The 19309-nt window shown below is 34.0% G+C and overlaps 1 protein-coding gene across 6 annotated transcripts in view; it reads right to left on the minus strand.

Annotated features, from left to right (window-relative positions):
- nrm (neuromusculin) overlaps nt 1-18790 on the minus strand; it is a 593812-nt gene extending 575022 nt beyond the window's left edge. For 2 of the 6 annotated variants that reach the window (XM_065370867.1, XM_065370857.1), the window contains exon 1: nt 18132-18789. In XM_065370867.1, coding sequence (XP_065226939.1) covers nt 18132-18192 — 61 coding nt within the window. In that variant the 5' untranslated portion in view covers nt 18193-18789. Of the gene's footprint in view, nt 1-18131 lie in introns of all 6 variants that reach the window. The other 4 variants (XM_065370891.1, XM_065370847.1, XM_065370876.1 and 1 more) reach the window with 4 other exon arrangements.
- Nucleotides 18791-19309: the final 519 nt, after the last annotated feature.

The following is a 19309-nucleotide window of genomic DNA, read 5'->3' on the forward strand; positions in this document are numbered from 1 at the left end:
TCGATGTCGAGAGCCGAGCACGAGCGAGAGAAAGATGGAAAAATGTCTAGTATAATAAAAAAAACACGCTCGACTGTATTAAAGCTGAGAGGAGGTTTTAAAAAAATAACGAAATTCATGGTCCGTATTAAAAACCCGAAGAGCGAACGACGACAACAACAACTTCCGAGCTTATAATAAGTGGAAATGAAACAGAGATATTTATGTTGTAGTTACTAGTGCACAGTGAGACCTGGAAACGGGTCGTCGGGTGTCATTGCGTCGTGGTGCAAAAAAATTACTAATACAGCAATAAACTCGTAAAAAATTCACGGCTATATTATTACGAAAATAATAAAAAATTATCGCAACGGAAAATTGCATTATTATTATTAAAATTGAAAGATGATACCGACGACGTGCGGTTTAACTCGCGACGCGGCCAGACAGAGAGAACGAATAAGATGGAAAACGAGAGAGATGACGCGATAGATGCGACAGGAAAATATAAAAAATTTTCCGCCGCAATAAAAGTTGGTATAGACCGTCGTGCATGCGGAAATAACGACACGAGAATTTTCCTTGTGCATGGCTATGGATTTCGAATGCATTGCGAGCATTTCTCATCAGCGTCAGTTGGACCAGTTTTAAGGTTTAGAGGTGGCTGGATTTTTTTGATTAGAAGATTTTAACGAGATTTTTCAGTAGGAGTAAAAAAGGGGACGCTGAAAGGGGAAGTGGAATGATTTTTCTGTTATGAAAATTCGTTATTGACGATTCGTTTCTTTGAATGAAGCATTCGAGCAAATCGTTCGCGAACGAATGAATCATTCGAGCAAATCGTTCACGAACGAATGAATCATTCGAGCAAATCGTTCACGAACGAATGAATCATTCGAGCAAATCGTTCGCGAACGAATGAATCTTTCGAGCAAATCACTCACAAACGACTGAATCATTCGATCAAATCGTTCGCGAACGAATGAATCATTCGAGCAAATCGTTCGCGAACGAATTATTCATTCGTTCACGCATGAATCAAATGGTTTGTTCGTAAGAACGAATCTCGAACGATTCACTGAATAGATCAATTTTTAAAATCGAATCGTTCACAAGCTATAATTCATAAACGATTCGTTTCTTTAAGTGAAATGAATCAGTTGAGAATTAAATCAATCGAGCAAATCGTTCGTGAACGAATTGATCACCCGTACAGAATGAATCAGTGGTTTGTTCGAATGAACAGCTTCTGAAGGATTCACTTTAAGGGATCAATTTTTGAAATCAAATCATCAGAATGATCTAATTGTTCATAACAGACGATTCATTTTATCAAATTATTCGTGAACGTTTATCAGAAACAATCATTTGGGAATAATTGAATCATTCGAGCGAATCGTTCGCGAACGACTTCATCACTGTTCACGTATGAATCAGCGTTTTGTTCGAACGAACGGTTCCTAAACGACTCATTCGAACGGGTCGATTCTTGAAATCGAATCATCAGAATGATCTAATTGTACACAAACGATGATTCATTTTATCAAATCATTCGCGAACGATTCGTTCATCAAAATGAATCATTCGAGCAAATCGTTCGCGAACGACTTGATCACTCATTCACGTAAGAATCAGTGATTTGTCCGAAGGAACGAATGGTTCCTAAACGACTCACTCGAACGAATCGATTTTTGAAATCGAATAATCAGAAGCAGAATCATCCAATATTATTCACAAACGGTGGTTCATTTTATCGGATCGTTCGCGAACGATTTGTTCATCAGAATGAATCATTCAAGCAAATCGTTCGCGAACGACTTAATCACTCGTTCACGTACGAGTCAGTGATTTGTTCGAACGAACGGTTCCCAGACGACTCACTCGAACGAATCGATTGTTGAAATCGAATCATCAGAATCAGAATGATCTAATTGTTAACAAACGATGATTCATTTCGAACGATTCTTTCATCAGAATGAATCACTTGAGCAAATCGTTCGCGAACGACTTAATCACTCCATTACTTGTTCACGTATGAATCAGTGATTTATTCGAACGAACGGTTCCCAGACGACTCACTCGAACGAATCGATTTTTGAAATCGAATCATCAGAATCAGAATGATCCAATCGTTCACAAACGATGATTCATTTTATCGAATCATCAGAATGAATCATTCGAGCAAATCGTTCACGAACGAATTAATCACTCGTTCACACATGAATCAATGATTTACTCTAACGAACAGTTCCCGAACGACTCACTCAAACAGATTTATAGTTATTAAAATGACCGAATTGTTAACAAACGACGATTCATTTCAATGAATCAATTCATTACCATAGAGACTAGTACTGTACAAAAATCAATGACTTTTCCAAATGAACCGTTCGTGAACGATTCACTTGAATGTATATTTATCGACTCTTCAAAAATCAATGTTATCAAATTATTTATGAACGATTTGATAATTCGAATAATTAGTTTCCGGAGGAGTGGGTCGTTCGCGAACGAACTGGCCAGATTTCGTTCAACTTATAGTTTACGACCAACAGATTCAGTTCAATCAAGTGAACTGTTCGTGAGCTTCTCTTCCGTTTGAATGAATAATATGAAAATAATTGATTCATTTACTCGTATTCGAAGAAGTCGTTCTCAAAATGAATCAGTCTTGTTTGAATGAAATGAATAGATAATCTGAAAATTATTTGTTCAACTTATTTGAAGAAGTCGTTCACAAAATGAACTAATCATTGGTTTGTCAATAAATCACAAAAATTTCCAGACTTGAAAACTGCAATGTTTGAAGAAAATCTCAGGGACCCCTCTTCAGTTTTTTCCAAAACTTGAAAATGATAATTTTCAATTTTTGTACTCATTTTGAAAAGTGGAACCTCCATTCAAAACAGTGTAAATTCAAATCTGATTTTCCCGAATTTCAATTTTAAATTTTGAGTCCATTTTTCATTTCTTTTACAATTTTTCGAACCAATGTGTTCCAATTTCAGTTAATATTAAGATACAATCCTTCCAAGTTGATTAGTGAACTTCATTTGTCATTTTTTGACAAATTTTTTGAAATTCTTTGGCTCGGATTCCAAATTAATTTTGTGGTGATTTTGAAGCATTTCGAGGTTTTTGGTAGATTTTCGGATTTTCTGATTCATAAAAAGTTCCACGGAAAAAACCCAAATAGAATTCAGAACCAAAAACTTGACCAAAATTCACAAAATTCGCATCTGCTTGAAACGGTACTTTTCAAAAGGTGAGTACCTGAATATTTGATGGACACAAAACGACTCAAAACCATCACCAGTGGATTTGGGAAGCCCAAAAAAGGACCATAAGCCACATTTGAGTGCCATTTTAATTTGAGAAAAATTTTAATGCTTCAGGAGGAATCGGCCAAGTTGGAATTTTCAAAAATTTCTCAAAAATTAAAACATGAAATTCCTCTTTATTTCAACAACTTATGTATTTGATTTTTCTCCCAGACAAAAATTTTTCCACTCATTCAAAAATTTCTCTATTCCTTCAGACCCATTACACCAAAAAATAAGCAAAATTCACCTCAAATAATCCAAAAATCAAACCCACAGCAATACAATTCAACTCCAAACTGCCACCCTGACCACCTTGCATTTTCTTCGTCCACGATAATCGAACAAGTTACGAGTAAATCGACCGACGATACGGTCGCTAATTAACGTGTGTCAATTAAAAAGCAAACCTCCAAATCGCAGCTCGCAGCACAGTTCGATACCAATATCGAGTCCGTACTCATTGAAGCGTGAAAAAATTCCAACACCAGAGGTAATTAGAAGAGAATACGAATCGACTTGGCTGGCGTAGTGTCCTGAAGAGCGGAAGAACGGAATCCTGTGTATACGTATTTTTTTTCAGCATGTAACGTTGTATAAATTGTTAATGAAGAGTATACTATACGAAAGAAGAATCGAAAGTCTTAACTAATTTAAATATTTCCCAGTTGGTTTTTTCCTTTATTTTTCGTTTCCATTTCGCGATACTAATTGAAATAGTGGAATAACGACGCGTACCTATACGTATACGTATTCAATATGTATAGCTTGTGTACTGTGTATTTCACAATATGGTAGGTAGTATAGGTAAAAACTCCTATAGTTATTAGGGTTATCGCATGTTTAAACGTTTTTAAAACGGGGAAAATTCGTTAAAGTTTAGTTTTTTTTCTCCATCCTATGCTAAAACGAAGAGTTTTTTTTTCCTCGTTCGCTTTTTATTTCTTTATTTTCGTGAATAATGAATTTATTAGAATCTAATTTACTTCTCGTACATTAAGTTTTCCAAGTTACGAGTAATTGAGGCCATTTACCAAACGACGACGGAACGATCGGCGCTAAGTTTCGTGTTCGATTCGAATTTCGGTGGTAATTTTTGCAATATTACTTCCACTATACGACCGGTATTACTTTATATCGAGTACCGACCGAGACCTAAGCTCAAGAGGTAGTGCAGGGATGACGGAGGAGAATCATTAACACGAAGAGTGTTCTAATAGTACATGGATAGGTGTTGTGTAGGAATGGGTATAAGGTGGAGAGATACGAGCAATATGGGTCGTGAAAGGTCGACGAACGAAGAGAAGTTTGCAATAAATGAGAAAAAGCATCCGCGGTTAAAGGCTAAGAAGATAGAGAAGAAGGGATCGGTGGGAGTAATTTTTCAAAAAAAAATAAGATGGTGTGAAATTAGGCAGAAATTGAAGTATGAATTTTCAGATTGTCGGGTGCTTCGGGCAATTTAAATTATTGAGACTGATTTCAAGCTGAAAAAAATTTACGAAAATTTTTTAAAAATTTTCATATTTTTTTTAGTTGTTTTTCGTTTATTATCCCATCTCACTTCACCATCACACATACGTACGAATTATCCGCATCAATTACAATAATGATCTTGATTCGAACCTGGAAATCATATATTTCTCCAACTTGACATATCAAAACGCCCAATCCATTCTCAGCAAACAAACCATACCTAACTCAACCAGCGTAAACTTGACCGCACAGCACTTGCACATATTCTCTCTTTCAGTATATTATTCTCATACTCATACGCTGCTTTGCTTGAAAAGATACGGTGTATTTTTTTTCTTTTCTCAATGGAATCACTGCATACACAGAGTCTTTCCCCTTTTTTTTCACCACATCTTCGTCTATCTCGTACAAAGGATGGATGTGGAGATATAGTAGAACGGAAGGACGAAGATTTATGGCCATCTCTTGACGAGCAAACCACGTCGGTATTCCACAGTACACATCGAGAGACGTTAACTACTTCCCTACTTTACTAACGTAGAGGTAGGCACATTTGCGTTTTAAGCAGATCTCCTTCTAGTTCTAGTGTGTCTGGATTTAGAAAATGGTTATTCAGTTATATGTTGTAACCCTTCTTCTCAGTATTCTAACTCTTCCAGCAATCAAGACATCGTCTTTTTTCAAGAGGAATATCGAGCAAAAGGGGCAAAAAATTCACTTGATGAAAAATATGCCATTAATGGCAATTATTGTGTTCATTATTAGGTGAATTGAAAATTCAAAAAAAAAAAAAAATCAGAAAAATAATCCTCTTAAAAATTATCTAAGATTCGCAGGGGTGAAAGTTCATTTTTCGATTTTTTGGTGAATTTTGAAAAATCCATCTCAAAATGAAAAAATCAAAATTTTACCTAATTGAGAAAAAAAGCTGAAATTTGGCACGTGGCTTATTTTAGACCCTTCGAGTAAATTGGAAACGGTTCCGAGCTATTTTGAGCACTTCAGGAGCCCCCAGCAGATTAAAAAAAAATTAAACTTTCATTTTCATCAAATAACTCAAAAAAAAAAAAAAATGAAAACCAAAACATCACATGAAATAATATTTTCCATCATGAACCAGTCGCTTTAAATTATTCGCAAATTTCTAGCATTCCAGTCCACTTTTCCCCTCCACCACCGGTTTCCTTCACCACCCGCATTCATCAACCTTGTGATACCGATATGAACTTCCGAATGAGAAAAACCGCGAAAACCAACCCACCACACCTCCATTCAAAACAACAATTATTACATACAACACCTGCACCGGCACCTGCTCCTGCTCGTCTCTTGTTCGCAAACGAAGAAAAAAAACGCATCAACCATCACGACGAGCTGAAGACTTAATCGAAATTGCAAGCCACAAAAACCATCTCGTACATTTTCAATCCGGTTATATATAAGCTATATTATGAACTCATATCTTTTATACAGTTTACATTGTGCACTCGACAGTCGACAGTCGACAATCCACACACTCGAAAAACAAGTTCCCAGCTGTAGAACATTAGACTTTAATCATACCTACGTTGACAAACTTTTTCTACGAGTATGTAGTTCAGTACGAGTGTATGTACTCGTATATGGACGGCAGCATGGGCAGGAGCACATATACATATAAGATGTACACTGGGCAAATGTGTGTGAACGGCCGAAAGCCGGTATATCTAATTATAGTTCAAGTACGTCAACTCTTAATGATATTCTCATAAATAGCGGCGCGATTCGATGAATAGGAGGGGAGACGAGGGATCGCGAGACGATCCCGATCCCGGTGTGCTTTTTCTGGGTATGATGGACAATCCTAGTTCTAATAGTTTGTCCTTATGTTTTCATAAGGTATTTGAGAATATGTACATAAATGAGGTTCGTTTTATACTGAACACGTTCGCATTATTATCTTAATACCAGTAGATAATGGGATAGGTACTTTTATAAATAAAAAATGATGTAAGCATACCTACTAACAAAATGAAGGAGAAATTGAGCAAAAATTACAAATTAAAAGAATCAGCCTTCAAAAGTTAAATATAGTGAAATCTGTACTCTCGCCAACCATAATCCCTGGAAAATGTTTGATCGACCCCTCCCCCCCCCCCTTCATCCCTCATCACCGGCGACACAAATAAGAAAGCCATACATATTCAATATTCAATGTTCTCCATTTATGGAGGTACATGATTTACAAAGAAAATTACACCTAAAAAAGCCACCAGGGTAGGTATAATGTGTAAACAAAATTTCAAAAACATTTGCATATTCAATTTTTTGATGGGGACAGGGTCAGAAAATTTTAAAAATTTGTAGAAAAAAAATAAGCGAATATCCACGAATCCATTTGAAAAAATTAGCTATACCCCAAAGTACCTTCCACAAAATATTTTTCTAAGCTCGAAAGTCATGCGACATGCTAAAAAGACTTGAAGTACACAAAAAAAGAATTTTTTTTTTATTTTCAAGAGTGAAAATTTTTATAAGACCGTACATACTATTTTTCAATTAACTTTTTAGCAACGTAGGCACGTCGTCAACGTCTAAAGGCGAAAAAATGTCAAAACTCTTCCATCAAAATTTTGAATTTCTGATCCATCGGTTAAGGAATTATACTTTCTTGTGCACTGAAAAATCAAAAGTAATATCCCTGGAGGGGTGCTCGAAAAATTCTTGAAATGTTCATATGTAGATTTCCAATTTTATATTGGTAAGTAACTAGTAAGTATTTTCCAGAGTTTTTCCCATTTCAAAATTTCAAAAAAAAAGTTTTAAAATACATTGAGGCAGTGATATGTTTCGATTTCACCCTTTAAGATTCTTTTAGCAAGAAGCATTCTCGTGCTGAGATTATCATCTTGTTTTCATGAGATGGAGGAAATGAGGGGAAGAGTCGAGTAGAATGGATGGATGAGGGGGAGGGGCGCGTTTCAATTTTTTCAAGTTCAGTGTTTTTTAAACTTTTAATGCACTTTTATATGCAATAAAATCCAAAAAATAGATTTTGAAAAAATAAAAATTGAAAAAAAATTTGCAAAAAAAAAACTCAGAAACAGACGAAACAAAATAATGTAAGTAAATAGTGCTAAGAAAAATGGAACAACTAAGTATGCCTAAGCAAAATAAAACAATTTTACCTACTAAAACGCGAAAAAATTAAGAAAATATTATTCAATAGTGATTACAAAAACAAAAAAACTGGAATAATTTTTGAAAAATCAAAAAAATTGATAAAATCCGGAAAAAGAGAATTTCTAGAAAATACATACATATTGAGTCTTTAAAAAGAATTCTAGGCAGCATAGTTAAAAAGATTGAAAATCCCCCCCTCCCACCACATCAAAAAAAAGATAGAAAAAAACTTGAAAATTTTCTAAATGATGAAAAAATAAAAAATCACTACTTTTCGATAATAAGTATCTAAAATGAAGAAAATATTGCAAAAAATGCCAAAAGAAATCGAAATTTTGTTTGTGCGAAATTTTTTTCATGACGATTTTTCTAGAAAATGATAAGATTCGTGAAAATTGAACGAACGATTTCTTAAATAGCGAATAACAGTGTTGCCATCTCGAAATAGGCAGTAGGTATGTATTTAATTTTTGCAAAATTTTCAAAGGTATTTTGATCGTCTTATGTTGGTTTTATAGAAATTTTAGACTGTATGAAAAAAATTTGAGCTTTTTTCGTTCATTTAATAATGAGCTAAATTACGTCAAATTCTCCATTGAACTATTCTAAAAATGTATGCCAAATTTGTTTTGCATTGTTTTTTCAAGATTCTTAGGTATGCAAGTCCAAGTAAGTACCTACATCAAGAAAAAGTGGTTGAATCTTATCAATTTGACATGCTATTGAATTTTTATCCAGTTTTTCAATATTTTAAGAAAACAATGGATTATAAATTCATCTTACACACTCTTTAATGCCGACAGACAGTAATGAGAATCTCCTAAAAAAAATTCACCCCCCCCCCTCCCACCTCTAAAGTAAGTTGCTTAGTAATTTTTCCCGCAAAAATTGAGGTCAAAAATGAGCAGGTTTCAAAACAGAATTTTCCCACGAGTTTTCCCTCCCAAAAATTGATAATTTTGTTTTCAAAAGAAACGCTTATATTGGAAAAGTTTTTCTAAACAAGTTTTTTCAGAAAGAAGTTTTCTCAAATTTCGTTTTTGAAAGCTTAAGTCAAGAACAAATTTTTTTTGCGACAAACAATTTTTGGAGAGAAGTTCTCTCTCTTTTAGAGAAATTTTTTCCAACAATTTTTTCACAAAAGACAATTTTTTGAAAGCAACGCTTAACAGCTTCTGTTCCATGAAATTTTTGCTATCCCTTCACAAATGGAGTTTTAATTTTTTTTTCTTTAAAAATTGAAGATTGCTTATTTTTAAAAAATCAAGTCTTTTTAGAAATAAAGTATATGCATACTTGCATAAGCATACTCCATTCAAAAACAAAATGACATTTTCATTTTCTATTCAAAAATGAAATTTTAATTTCAATTTCAAAAATGACGTTTGCATTTCCTTTCTAAAAATGAAGTTCACAAACTTTTTTCTAAAACGTGAACTGTCCAGAAAGCTCAGGTCTGTGGCAAATTGGGAAATTTGCCTCCCCTCCCTTTGCCCATGGTACTGCTTCAATTTTGGTAATATTTTTTCAGTGAAAATAAGTATGTCTCCTTGCATCACCTTCTAAAAACAATAAATTTCAAATTCCCAAATTTTGGCCCAATAAAAATCCACCCACTCACTCCACACCATCATCCCATAAAATACGCAAACCTCCAAACGATTATCATAAAACACTCCTCCTTCCTCAACTATCCCAACACTTCCACAAAGTCCTCCACGACCAAAATCTTCCACGCAAAAATAAACCCCTTACGAAGCTGCAAAAAAAAAAAAGAAAAAACCTAATTAGCGTTAAATATATCGCCTTTATCCGTTGAATTTTTCATTTCATCGAGGTGCAGCGCGATTTGTGGGCATAAAACTCGAGACAAGAGGCTTACTCGACTCGTATACTTTAGTATATATCGACAGGAAATCAATTTTTATTTAAGAGGAGAGGGTTTTCAGCGAGACGTAAACTCGACACTGTAGCCTTAGCTGTAGAGAAGCGACTAAAGAGGCGCAAACCGAGTAAAAGTATACAGCCGAGTACGTTCTATAGTATACTATATAAGCAGCGTAAGACGCGCGAAGAGGACGACGATGAAGAAGAGAAAAAAAATGTATAATAATAAATCCGCTACTTCATTACATCGACAGGAAACTCATTATACGTACCCTCGATAATACAGAAGTGCGGGCTTTTTCTTATTTATATGGGAGCTTCTTCATTTCCTGTCCTCTCTTCATCTATCGGTCGCTCAATTCTCGTCCTATTTATTTTTACTATAGTTTTTTTTTTCTTCATTATCTTCGTCTTCTCGATACAGGTTTTTCGGTAAAACGCGTCCGAAGACGCGAGGAGAGAAGGCTTTCGCGCAGATTTTTCTTTCACGAGTTTATTCTCGAGCCAAAGAATAGTACGAGACCAACGAGGAACTCTATCATTATTTTTCGCGCTAAGACGAAGGGATAGGATAGTGAACGAGAAATCATTGTATAAACACCGATAAGAGAACGACGACGTCGATGTCGAAAAAGACACCACATCGACAGCTTCGTCGCCTCCGCAATTTGCCAAAGAGGAGTAAATTTTTTTGCTCATCGTCCTGCCTTTGCCGAAGGAACCCCCAAAAGATGAGACTTCATTACTGCTACGTTTTAGTGTCCTGTCCGCTCCTGGAGCAGGATTTTTTTCTGCTTTATAATTTTTTTCAATTTACGTCTCGTTTTTCCCCTCCTCTTCTATCACTCGAAGATTTCTCTGTCTTCGTTGTACGTAGTTGTTGGTTTTTATTATAACGTCTCTCTATTTTTTTTCTTCGCAGCAATCGTCGTCATCGTCTTTATTGTTGTTGGCGTTCAAGTCGCGACGACGAGCGCGAATAAAGCGCGAAAAATAATACTTTTTTCCTCTCAGCAGTGTTTTGTGTACGCGTTGTGTACTATAAATCGAAAATAAACGTTTCAATTTGTATATAAACGTTAATTTTTTTTCACTCTCTCTGTCTTTTTCCTTTTTTTTTCGCAGTAAAACGACGCGACGCGACGGACGCGAACTCGCGAGAATTTTTTCACTTTGTCGCGAAAGCTTTCAAAGGCTTTTTCCTTCTTTTTCTCCCCCTTCAATCCCTGCTTATGGTTCGTGTTTTGATGTACTTTATCGGCTATTTGTTCGTCATATACGACGAAAACAGACGAGAATTTTTTTACTATCGTAGCTTTTTCCCTCCCTGACCTTTTGCCTTCTTTTTTTTTTACGGGAAGGATAAGGCTTCGGATACGATAAATATTGCCAGATAGAAGGAAAAATATTCAAATATCGATAGAGTTGGCGTTCTGTGTAGACAGAAGACCACAATAACAATATTGTTTTTTCTTTTGGTTCGTCGTGGAAAATTTTTCTTCGTAATAAAAACAGAGTAACGTTTACTTAAATTTTTCTCTTTTTTGTCGAGAAACCTGCTAAAGCTTTGAAGGTTTATATTTCGAGCAATTTTTTAAACTTTTTTTCATCGCTGTCTTTGATCAACCTGTACTTATGGGAAAAAATGTTGATCAAAATGATCGAGATCGAATTGATCGTCGAGAAGACGATTCCATTTGGTAACGTGGATGGCGAATTGTTACGTACAAATTATAATCACATTAGACCATTTTTTCCGCACAATTAACGCGATAGTTTCTCGGTCACACTGATTTATAGTATGAGATCTGTAAAAACAAGCTACCAACCAGCTTGGTAAGAAAACATACTATAATCTAGTTGGTCTTTTTAGACACAAATCAACGATACTAGTTGTAGTACCTATCTGGATATCTCTTTCTTTCTCACTTATCAGAGAGACGTCTCTGTCTATGGCAGGAAGTCTCATTCAACCTGTTAATATAATATATTATTTTTTCTTACTTTTTTTTTCGTATAAATACTGACCTATTTGATGAGATAATAAAATAGTTGTATTTATCCCAAGATTTTAGGTAAACGATGCGACCTTCGAATAGTTATTCAATTTATTTAATTATTTTTTTCGTTTCTCGTAATTCGTTTGGGAAATAGGAAGGAACGCGAGAATTTGTGCGATAAGTTATCCAGTTGACAAATTCTTGATTTCGCGCGGTACTTTTACCGAATTCTAGTTTTACGAGGTCAACGATCCTTGTAATTACTTACTTGGAGATTTGTACAATTTCGATTTCGAGAATTGCAGTTTTTAAACTCGGTTTACAAGGGGAGGTTCTGGTCATTCTGCGATCAATTTTACTCATTTTTTTAATTGGATCATATTAGGAACTCTATAGTAACATTAATAAAAAAAATTGAGCAACCAACCAAATAATTCAGAGACCTGCAGAGGTTTAAATTGTTTCCCTAAAATGGGGTAAAAATTTTAGAAAATTGATGAAAAAATCAAATAAGTGATTATTATTTTGGAAAACGTCATTTCTGGTCACATTCTAACAATAATCGCGTTTCGAGACCAATCTCCAACACGAGAAAGAATATTGCATTTTTAGAGTCCAATTATTTCAGTAAGTAAAAGAAAAAAAAACACAAAAAAAAACAAAAAAAATTTAAAAAGTGAAGTTAAACATTTGCAATTTGGGGAGCAATTTTTTTTGACCATTCTGAGGCTCCCTTTTAACATGAATGAAAAAACGTAAATTTTTATAAGGTAAAATTGAAAAAAAAAAAAAACATAAAATCTGAAAATGTGTAACCGGGTGGCTGCAACTTGTAAAACTATTCGATTTGGTCAAATTTCAACAGCCAACCCCATTTTGGAGCTCATTTTCAACATGGGTAAGAAAAAGTACAAGTATATTTTGGGGGGCTGAACTTGTAAAAAAAAAAAGGAATTTTTCTCACCTATGTGGAATATCACCTCCAAACACAATAACCAAATTACAAAATTTCCCAATTGAAGCTACCCAACCACACTCTCCGAAAAATTATACATTTTTTTCGAAAAATTGGAGCCCAAAATATATATTTTTTGATACTCAATTTAAATAGAAACCTCAAACGATGATGCAATGGTTGATGATGATGAAACATAAAAAACAAATTTTACTGTCTTTTGAAAAATTTGGCCCCCAAAAATACTTTTTTCCTCATTGGCCTCAAAAATGAGGATTGAAGAAGTTTCTGTGTCGTTGAAATAAGAAAATAAATAACGTTTCTTGGTTCAATTTTAGAAAATTCAACTTTTGAAGGTTCCTTAATTTTTTGATTCGGCTGCAGAAGTTATTCTATGGACTTCATGGTAAGTACAATAAAAAAATAAGAGAATAATTTAATTGATCGTGTTTGAGAAGTTCTCTCATCGTGAAAAATTGAAGATAATTTCTCGCAACGCAATGGAAAGGGAAGGATAAGATCAAGTGAAATAGAAACAAACCAAAAAAAAATATATTTTAATGTGACCTATTCATGCAGGTATTTCTTTTCTTTTTTTTTTCAATTCTGTCAAAATCAATAATTATGAGAAAGGGAATCAATACGACTAAAGAGAGATTCATCAAAAAAACAAAAAAAAAAAAAATGATGAAAATCCTCACCAATTTTGATTTTTTTAAAGAAACCTTAAAATAAGTATTCAAAGTGGCGTCCAATTGGCGCTTTCGATCATTCTAGAACTATTTTAAGAAGAGGAATCATCAAAGGGATCTCAGACGATAAAACATGATTAAATTTCAAGAAAATTTTTGCTTTTGGACCATTCAATTTATAACACATTGTTCGAAAAACTCCTATTAAAAAGGGACAAAATCATTCAAAAATGAACAAAAGGAAAATTTTTCACGACCTATTATGCTTTTGTTACAATTTTATTGTACTTTATTCCAAAAAAAAAAAAAAAAAAACAAGAAATCACACAAGAACAGATAATAGACATTATTTTGAAAAAAAAACCTCTTACAATCATCTTTTAACTCTTGACTATTTCAGTTCCATAAAAAAAAAAATGATTTTCCCTCATGATCTGGCTGCAAGGATCACTCAAGTGTAGGAAAAAAAGCGTTCAATCTTACCCCTCTCCCACCAGACTTCAATCTCACTCCAATTTACGACAGTTAACTTATAGATTTCAACATTTTACTCTCATGCAGAATCCAATTTTTACCAATTTTTGGAAGGGAGAACTACCCTTGAGTTGAAGAAATTTTCTCTCAAAACTTGAAATAATTATTCGATAGCTTTTTTGAGGACCATTTTAGCCCTTCACTTTTCATATTCAACCATATTATTTTAATGCAAAGGTACCAAAATTATATCTTGGAAATATTTTTTCAAAATCAGAAACAAAATTAAAAACACACTTGGAAATTTTAAATGTGGTGTGATTAAATTTGTGAATCCTAATCATGTCTCAAAAGAAATATTTAGCACTCGACAAATTGATAGTTTCAAGTTTGCAGTTACTTCCTTAATCATTTCAGTGGTACTGAAATCAATTTGAAGGAAAAATAGAAAATATATACTCGTAAGAATTCATTTGAAAATTTCATCTCAGAATTTTCTATCCAATTTATTGAATGTTTGCAAATTCTTGCCTAAAATTGTTCGTTTTTTGCACACTCATCATTCAAAAAACTGAAGGTGTTCATCAAAATTTCATGAAAGTTGAAATTTAATTCCCCCTCTTTCCACAGCCCATTTCGTATTAATAAAACATTTATTATGAGAAAAATTTAACCTTAATTAAAATTGTACGTATCTAGTAATTAATACAGGTACAAGTTACAAAAAAATCACTTCATCTCAAGAAACCTTCATTTTCTTCCAATTATTTCTATTTTTTAAATTTTTTTCAACAAAAAAAAGGTCAGTAGGTGAGTAAAATAAACTCCTATTCTCTTCCCTTCGCAAACCTTCTTCGCGAAAATGAAATAAAAAATTTAAAGGAACATAAAATACGATGAATTGTAGAAAACATATATATAAGTACTTGCATAAAAACAACAAAAATTTAATTAAATATCACAACTCGACGACAAATTCTTTCATAGCGCGAGAAAACACGACTAAATTTAATAATAATGGACTGTAAAATTACGCTAGCTTTCGAGATATTCGAAAACTTTCGAATAAAATTTTCCAAAGCGAGCATTTTTCGTGACATAATTTCTCCAGCATTTAAATTTTTTTTCAACTTTTACGATATCTTTGCTCTCGAAGAAAGAAAAAAAACGACGGTTTCGTCGGAATAATATTCTAACCGTACACGTTTATGTAGCATTTTACTATACCGAACAGAAAAGAACAGATTTTGATCAAAAGCAACAAATAAGCTTATAGAGAATAAAACGCAGACCCACATCAACAGAATTATCGGTAATTCGACATTTGTATATCAACCCTTTAGACAACTTTGTTATCTTTTGATAATTTCTCGGTTCAAAGGCTCGATGGAAGGCGTCCTAATGATAAGAAAAAAGAGAAGATAAAACAATGCCAGAATCTGAGAAGACTTTAGTGCATCGTTAACTTGATCAGAAAAATTACATCTGGGTAGCTATTCCTCAAATTTCGGTAAGCGTGATAAGCCAGTTATGATGGTTAAGTTCCGCAAATAACGTGCGGTATTTTTTTTTACTATCACCGTACTATCACGCGTAACGTTGGACATTAACTGATGAGTAGCCACAAGTTTTCGGAATAATGGAATGGGCACTACTCGCACCGTCATAAACTATTTTCATATTTTTAAATTGAACTAACATTTTTAATCCGTATTTTGTATTTTCATCATTTGCTAATACTTTAGGTGCCATAGCAAAATTACATTTTAATCAAAATAGTTGAAAACTCGCAATTAAAACAAAATGAAGCAATAATGAAACTTCATTTACCTACATCTCCAAGACTGCAACCATTAGTTTTTTGTCTGTTTTTTAGCTTAACTTTGGAGTTAACGTAAGTAAGTTACCGACATGTTACCGATCCGTAACTGTGGTTAACTGCGTTTGTTAACCGTTTTGAAACTCTTATAACTCGCTTATCACGCATACCGAAATTTCAGGAATAGCTACCCTGTTAGTAATTAGTAAATGCTTACAAATCGTTCGGTTCGGGTAATAATAAATGACAATAATCACCTAATCACCTTGACACAAAACGACCCCTTTTAAGGAAACGCCTTCTTTATCTATACCCGAGTGATTATAACTAACCTACGAAATAAAAAGCAACGAAAAAAAAAAAAAAAAACACACACGACGTCGAATAAATAACCATAAAACGGCCGGCCGAATCGAGCGAAATAAACTAAGTACATAAATACATAGTAAATACAAATATTTGCAGCAATTCGAAAAACCAATCAATATAGGAGGTCGAAAAACGATAAAAAATAAATACAAACGCAGGTAGAGAGAAGACTAGAAGAACGTTTTTTCGTTCTTTTCGCGACTGATATCTACGTTTGTCGTTTAAACGTGTCCTCAATTTCAAAATAAAATCGAAATTTGACACGTGATAAATTTTTTAGAACGGATAAAGACTAGAAAAAGAGACAGTTCAAATGCTTCGACTCGATTTTTTTGATCAATTGGTATATTTTGGCCTCGAGTAGAAAAAAATTTATCTGCCAACCTACATATTTTCAAGATCATACTTGAATTAAATATTCAGTATTAGGAAGTTTGTTCGACAAAACACTTATCAAATTTCCCCTTAACACGAAACAGAATTGAAAATGAGTCGGATGTATTGAAAAAACACACGAAGAAGCCACAAAATTGAATTTTATCACTCGCAAATGTTTTATCATTTTTACAAGTAAATTTTAGTAAAAACAAATTCATAAATTGCAATAACGAAAATCTTCGTTTTTCAAAAGGGATGCATTTCAAGGTAAACATGTAAAAATTCTGTTACAAGCTGATTTTATCGTCTGAAAACGTTTTCAGTTAATTCTCCCAGCAAATTCTAATAATTTTATAGCAAATAAACATGCACTTTGCAAACTAAAAAATAGCCAGAAGCTAGGACCCTTGGCAAATTTTTCAAAACATTTGAAATCTGATAATGGAAATTTTTTCAAAGTCGACCAAAGAACTAAAATTAAAATTCAGGCAAAAGACTGCAAAACGTCTAGAGATCGTTATCAGTTGGCAAGGTGAGTCAAAATCGAGCAGAAAAAATCACGTTTTCCTACATTTGTCTGAAAAAATCGGTCATTTCCGAAATTCCAAGTTCCTTCAAAATTGTGAAAAATTTCGAATTTTTGATTTTTGAAAATCTCAAGAAAAAAATTTCAAAAATTGAGGCAAAAGCTGATCTCATTTCTTACAAGTAGATAGATAACAATTTCCAGATTCTCAAAAGCTTCTGAGAAAATTTCCATAATTTTTCAGCAAATTATTCAATTTTATTAGAGCAATAGACCATACTGAATCAATTTTTCAGAAAATTCAAGACCTCAAAAAATTTAGCAATTATAATCGACCCCCCCTCCCCCCTCCCCATAAAATTCTATGCAACATCTCGACAAAAATAAAATTTCCGAATCGTCTGAAAAACGACGAGTACAACGAATCAAAACTGATGAAAGAATTTATGATTTTAAACCACTGATTTGAAAATGTACCAAATTCTCAAAATTTTTCAAGTTCATAATTTTCAATTTTTTTCATTTTGGGAATTTCCAGGATTAAAAAACCGATTAAAAGTTGAAACCTTGAAAAAAATTTCCAAAGTTGCAAGATTTCATGAGAAATTTTCATAGTTCCTCAGCAAACTGCACTAATTTCAGAGCAAAGGACCCTACTGTGCAATTTAATCCATTTTTCAGGAGATCGAAAAGTTTCAGCTTGAAATTTGACAATCGTTTCTCCACCCCTCCCCCCTCCCTTCAGAGACAAAATCAAAATTATTACTGAAATTCTATGATGATTCTATTTTGGCAGTTTGTAGAGTGTTGAATATATTTTCACTTACTCAGATATTTTGTAAAATTGACCAGAGGTCATTGAACTCGCTGGTTGCAGGCTAAAGACCCTTTTCAAAAAAATTCACCAACCCTTAGAAAAATTCCTGCAACTTGAAAATTTGAAATTAGACATTCGTGGACATGAACCATCAGTTCTTCTAATTCAACCTTTAAAAATTCACATTGCACGTGTCATTTTCTCCAAAATACCCTCAACGTCGAAAAACTTTCAATTTTTGGGAAATTTTTACTCGATTAAATCGAATTTCAAATACCTTTAACTGATGACAATGCCACAGACGCAGCTACCATCAAAGCCAATACTCCTATGGCCATCTTGAAGCTGAGGATCCAGTCGTATGGTCACAAGTTGTCGTGCACCGATGATAGAATTGCAAGAACACCACAGCGGGGTTGAAAATAAAGCACCATTAAAAAATATCAAACATCAGGTATTGGAAAAAAAATTACTACAGGTTGATTCGGTATAATATTGAACTTCGCGTCACATCAGATCACAAATTCTTTATACAAAAAAATCACACATTGCCATCGCAAATGGCCATATTTTCTACGTTATCCGACACCATGAAAATTATTTCCGAACAATTTCCGCGAAAAAATCGAAAAAAAAGAAAACTCGAACCGCGAAAACTCGATAAAAAAATTTAAAAATTATTCAACACCAAAATTAATTTACACGAAGGAGATTTTTTTTATTACAAAATTCGTCTAGAAAATGAATCTTTAATCGTGAAAAATACGAAGCACATTTCACTCGTGAATTTTTTCTAATTTTTTTCGAGACGAAAACACGCCGGTAAAACGGGTAAATAACGAACGCACGCCAACTACATCATACGAACACTGGAATCGCGCGCGAACTCGTATCCCATCTTCGTCTTGTAGGGAAAAGTGTGTTTAAACAAACCGACACATAAAACAACGACGAGCGCCTTTTTCCACAAGAATCATGCGCCGAAAATTGGTCTAGTTGGGCCGGCGACCGCCTAGCAGAGCCACCGTACCGGTCGCCGGTCACCGTATCCGATCCACTCTACTCCTCCGGTCTAACCCTTTCGAGTCAAAGAGCATCGTTCACATTGCATTGCGAAGAGACTCATTGCATTGCATAATAATCGTACCTGCTCCAGTCAATGTGTACATGTACAATGTACCGTACATATGAAATAAAAACATCATGTACTTGGAAGTCTCCCTGACAAGACATCACAGCCGCTGTTTGCCCCTGCTCTACTTTCCCTTCGCAGTGCGCCACCAGCCACCCTCTTACGTCTGTCTAGATGTGCCTACAACAGCAACAACAACAACGATGCTCTAATACGCGAGACACGTTTATCATCATTATATGGATACATTTTACCGTTTTTATCGTCTTATTTCATTGTTTACGAGCGCGTTTAAAACAATGTACCGCGCTTCACACCCCCAA

The sequence above is a fragment of the Planococcus citri genome, chromosome 1, assembly GCF_950023065.1.
Source record: "Planococcus citri chromosome 1, ihPlaCitr1.1, whole genome shotgun sequence".
Classification (NCBI taxonomy): domain Eukaryota; kingdom Metazoa; phylum Arthropoda; class Insecta; order Hemiptera; family Pseudococcidae; genus Planococcus; species Planococcus citri.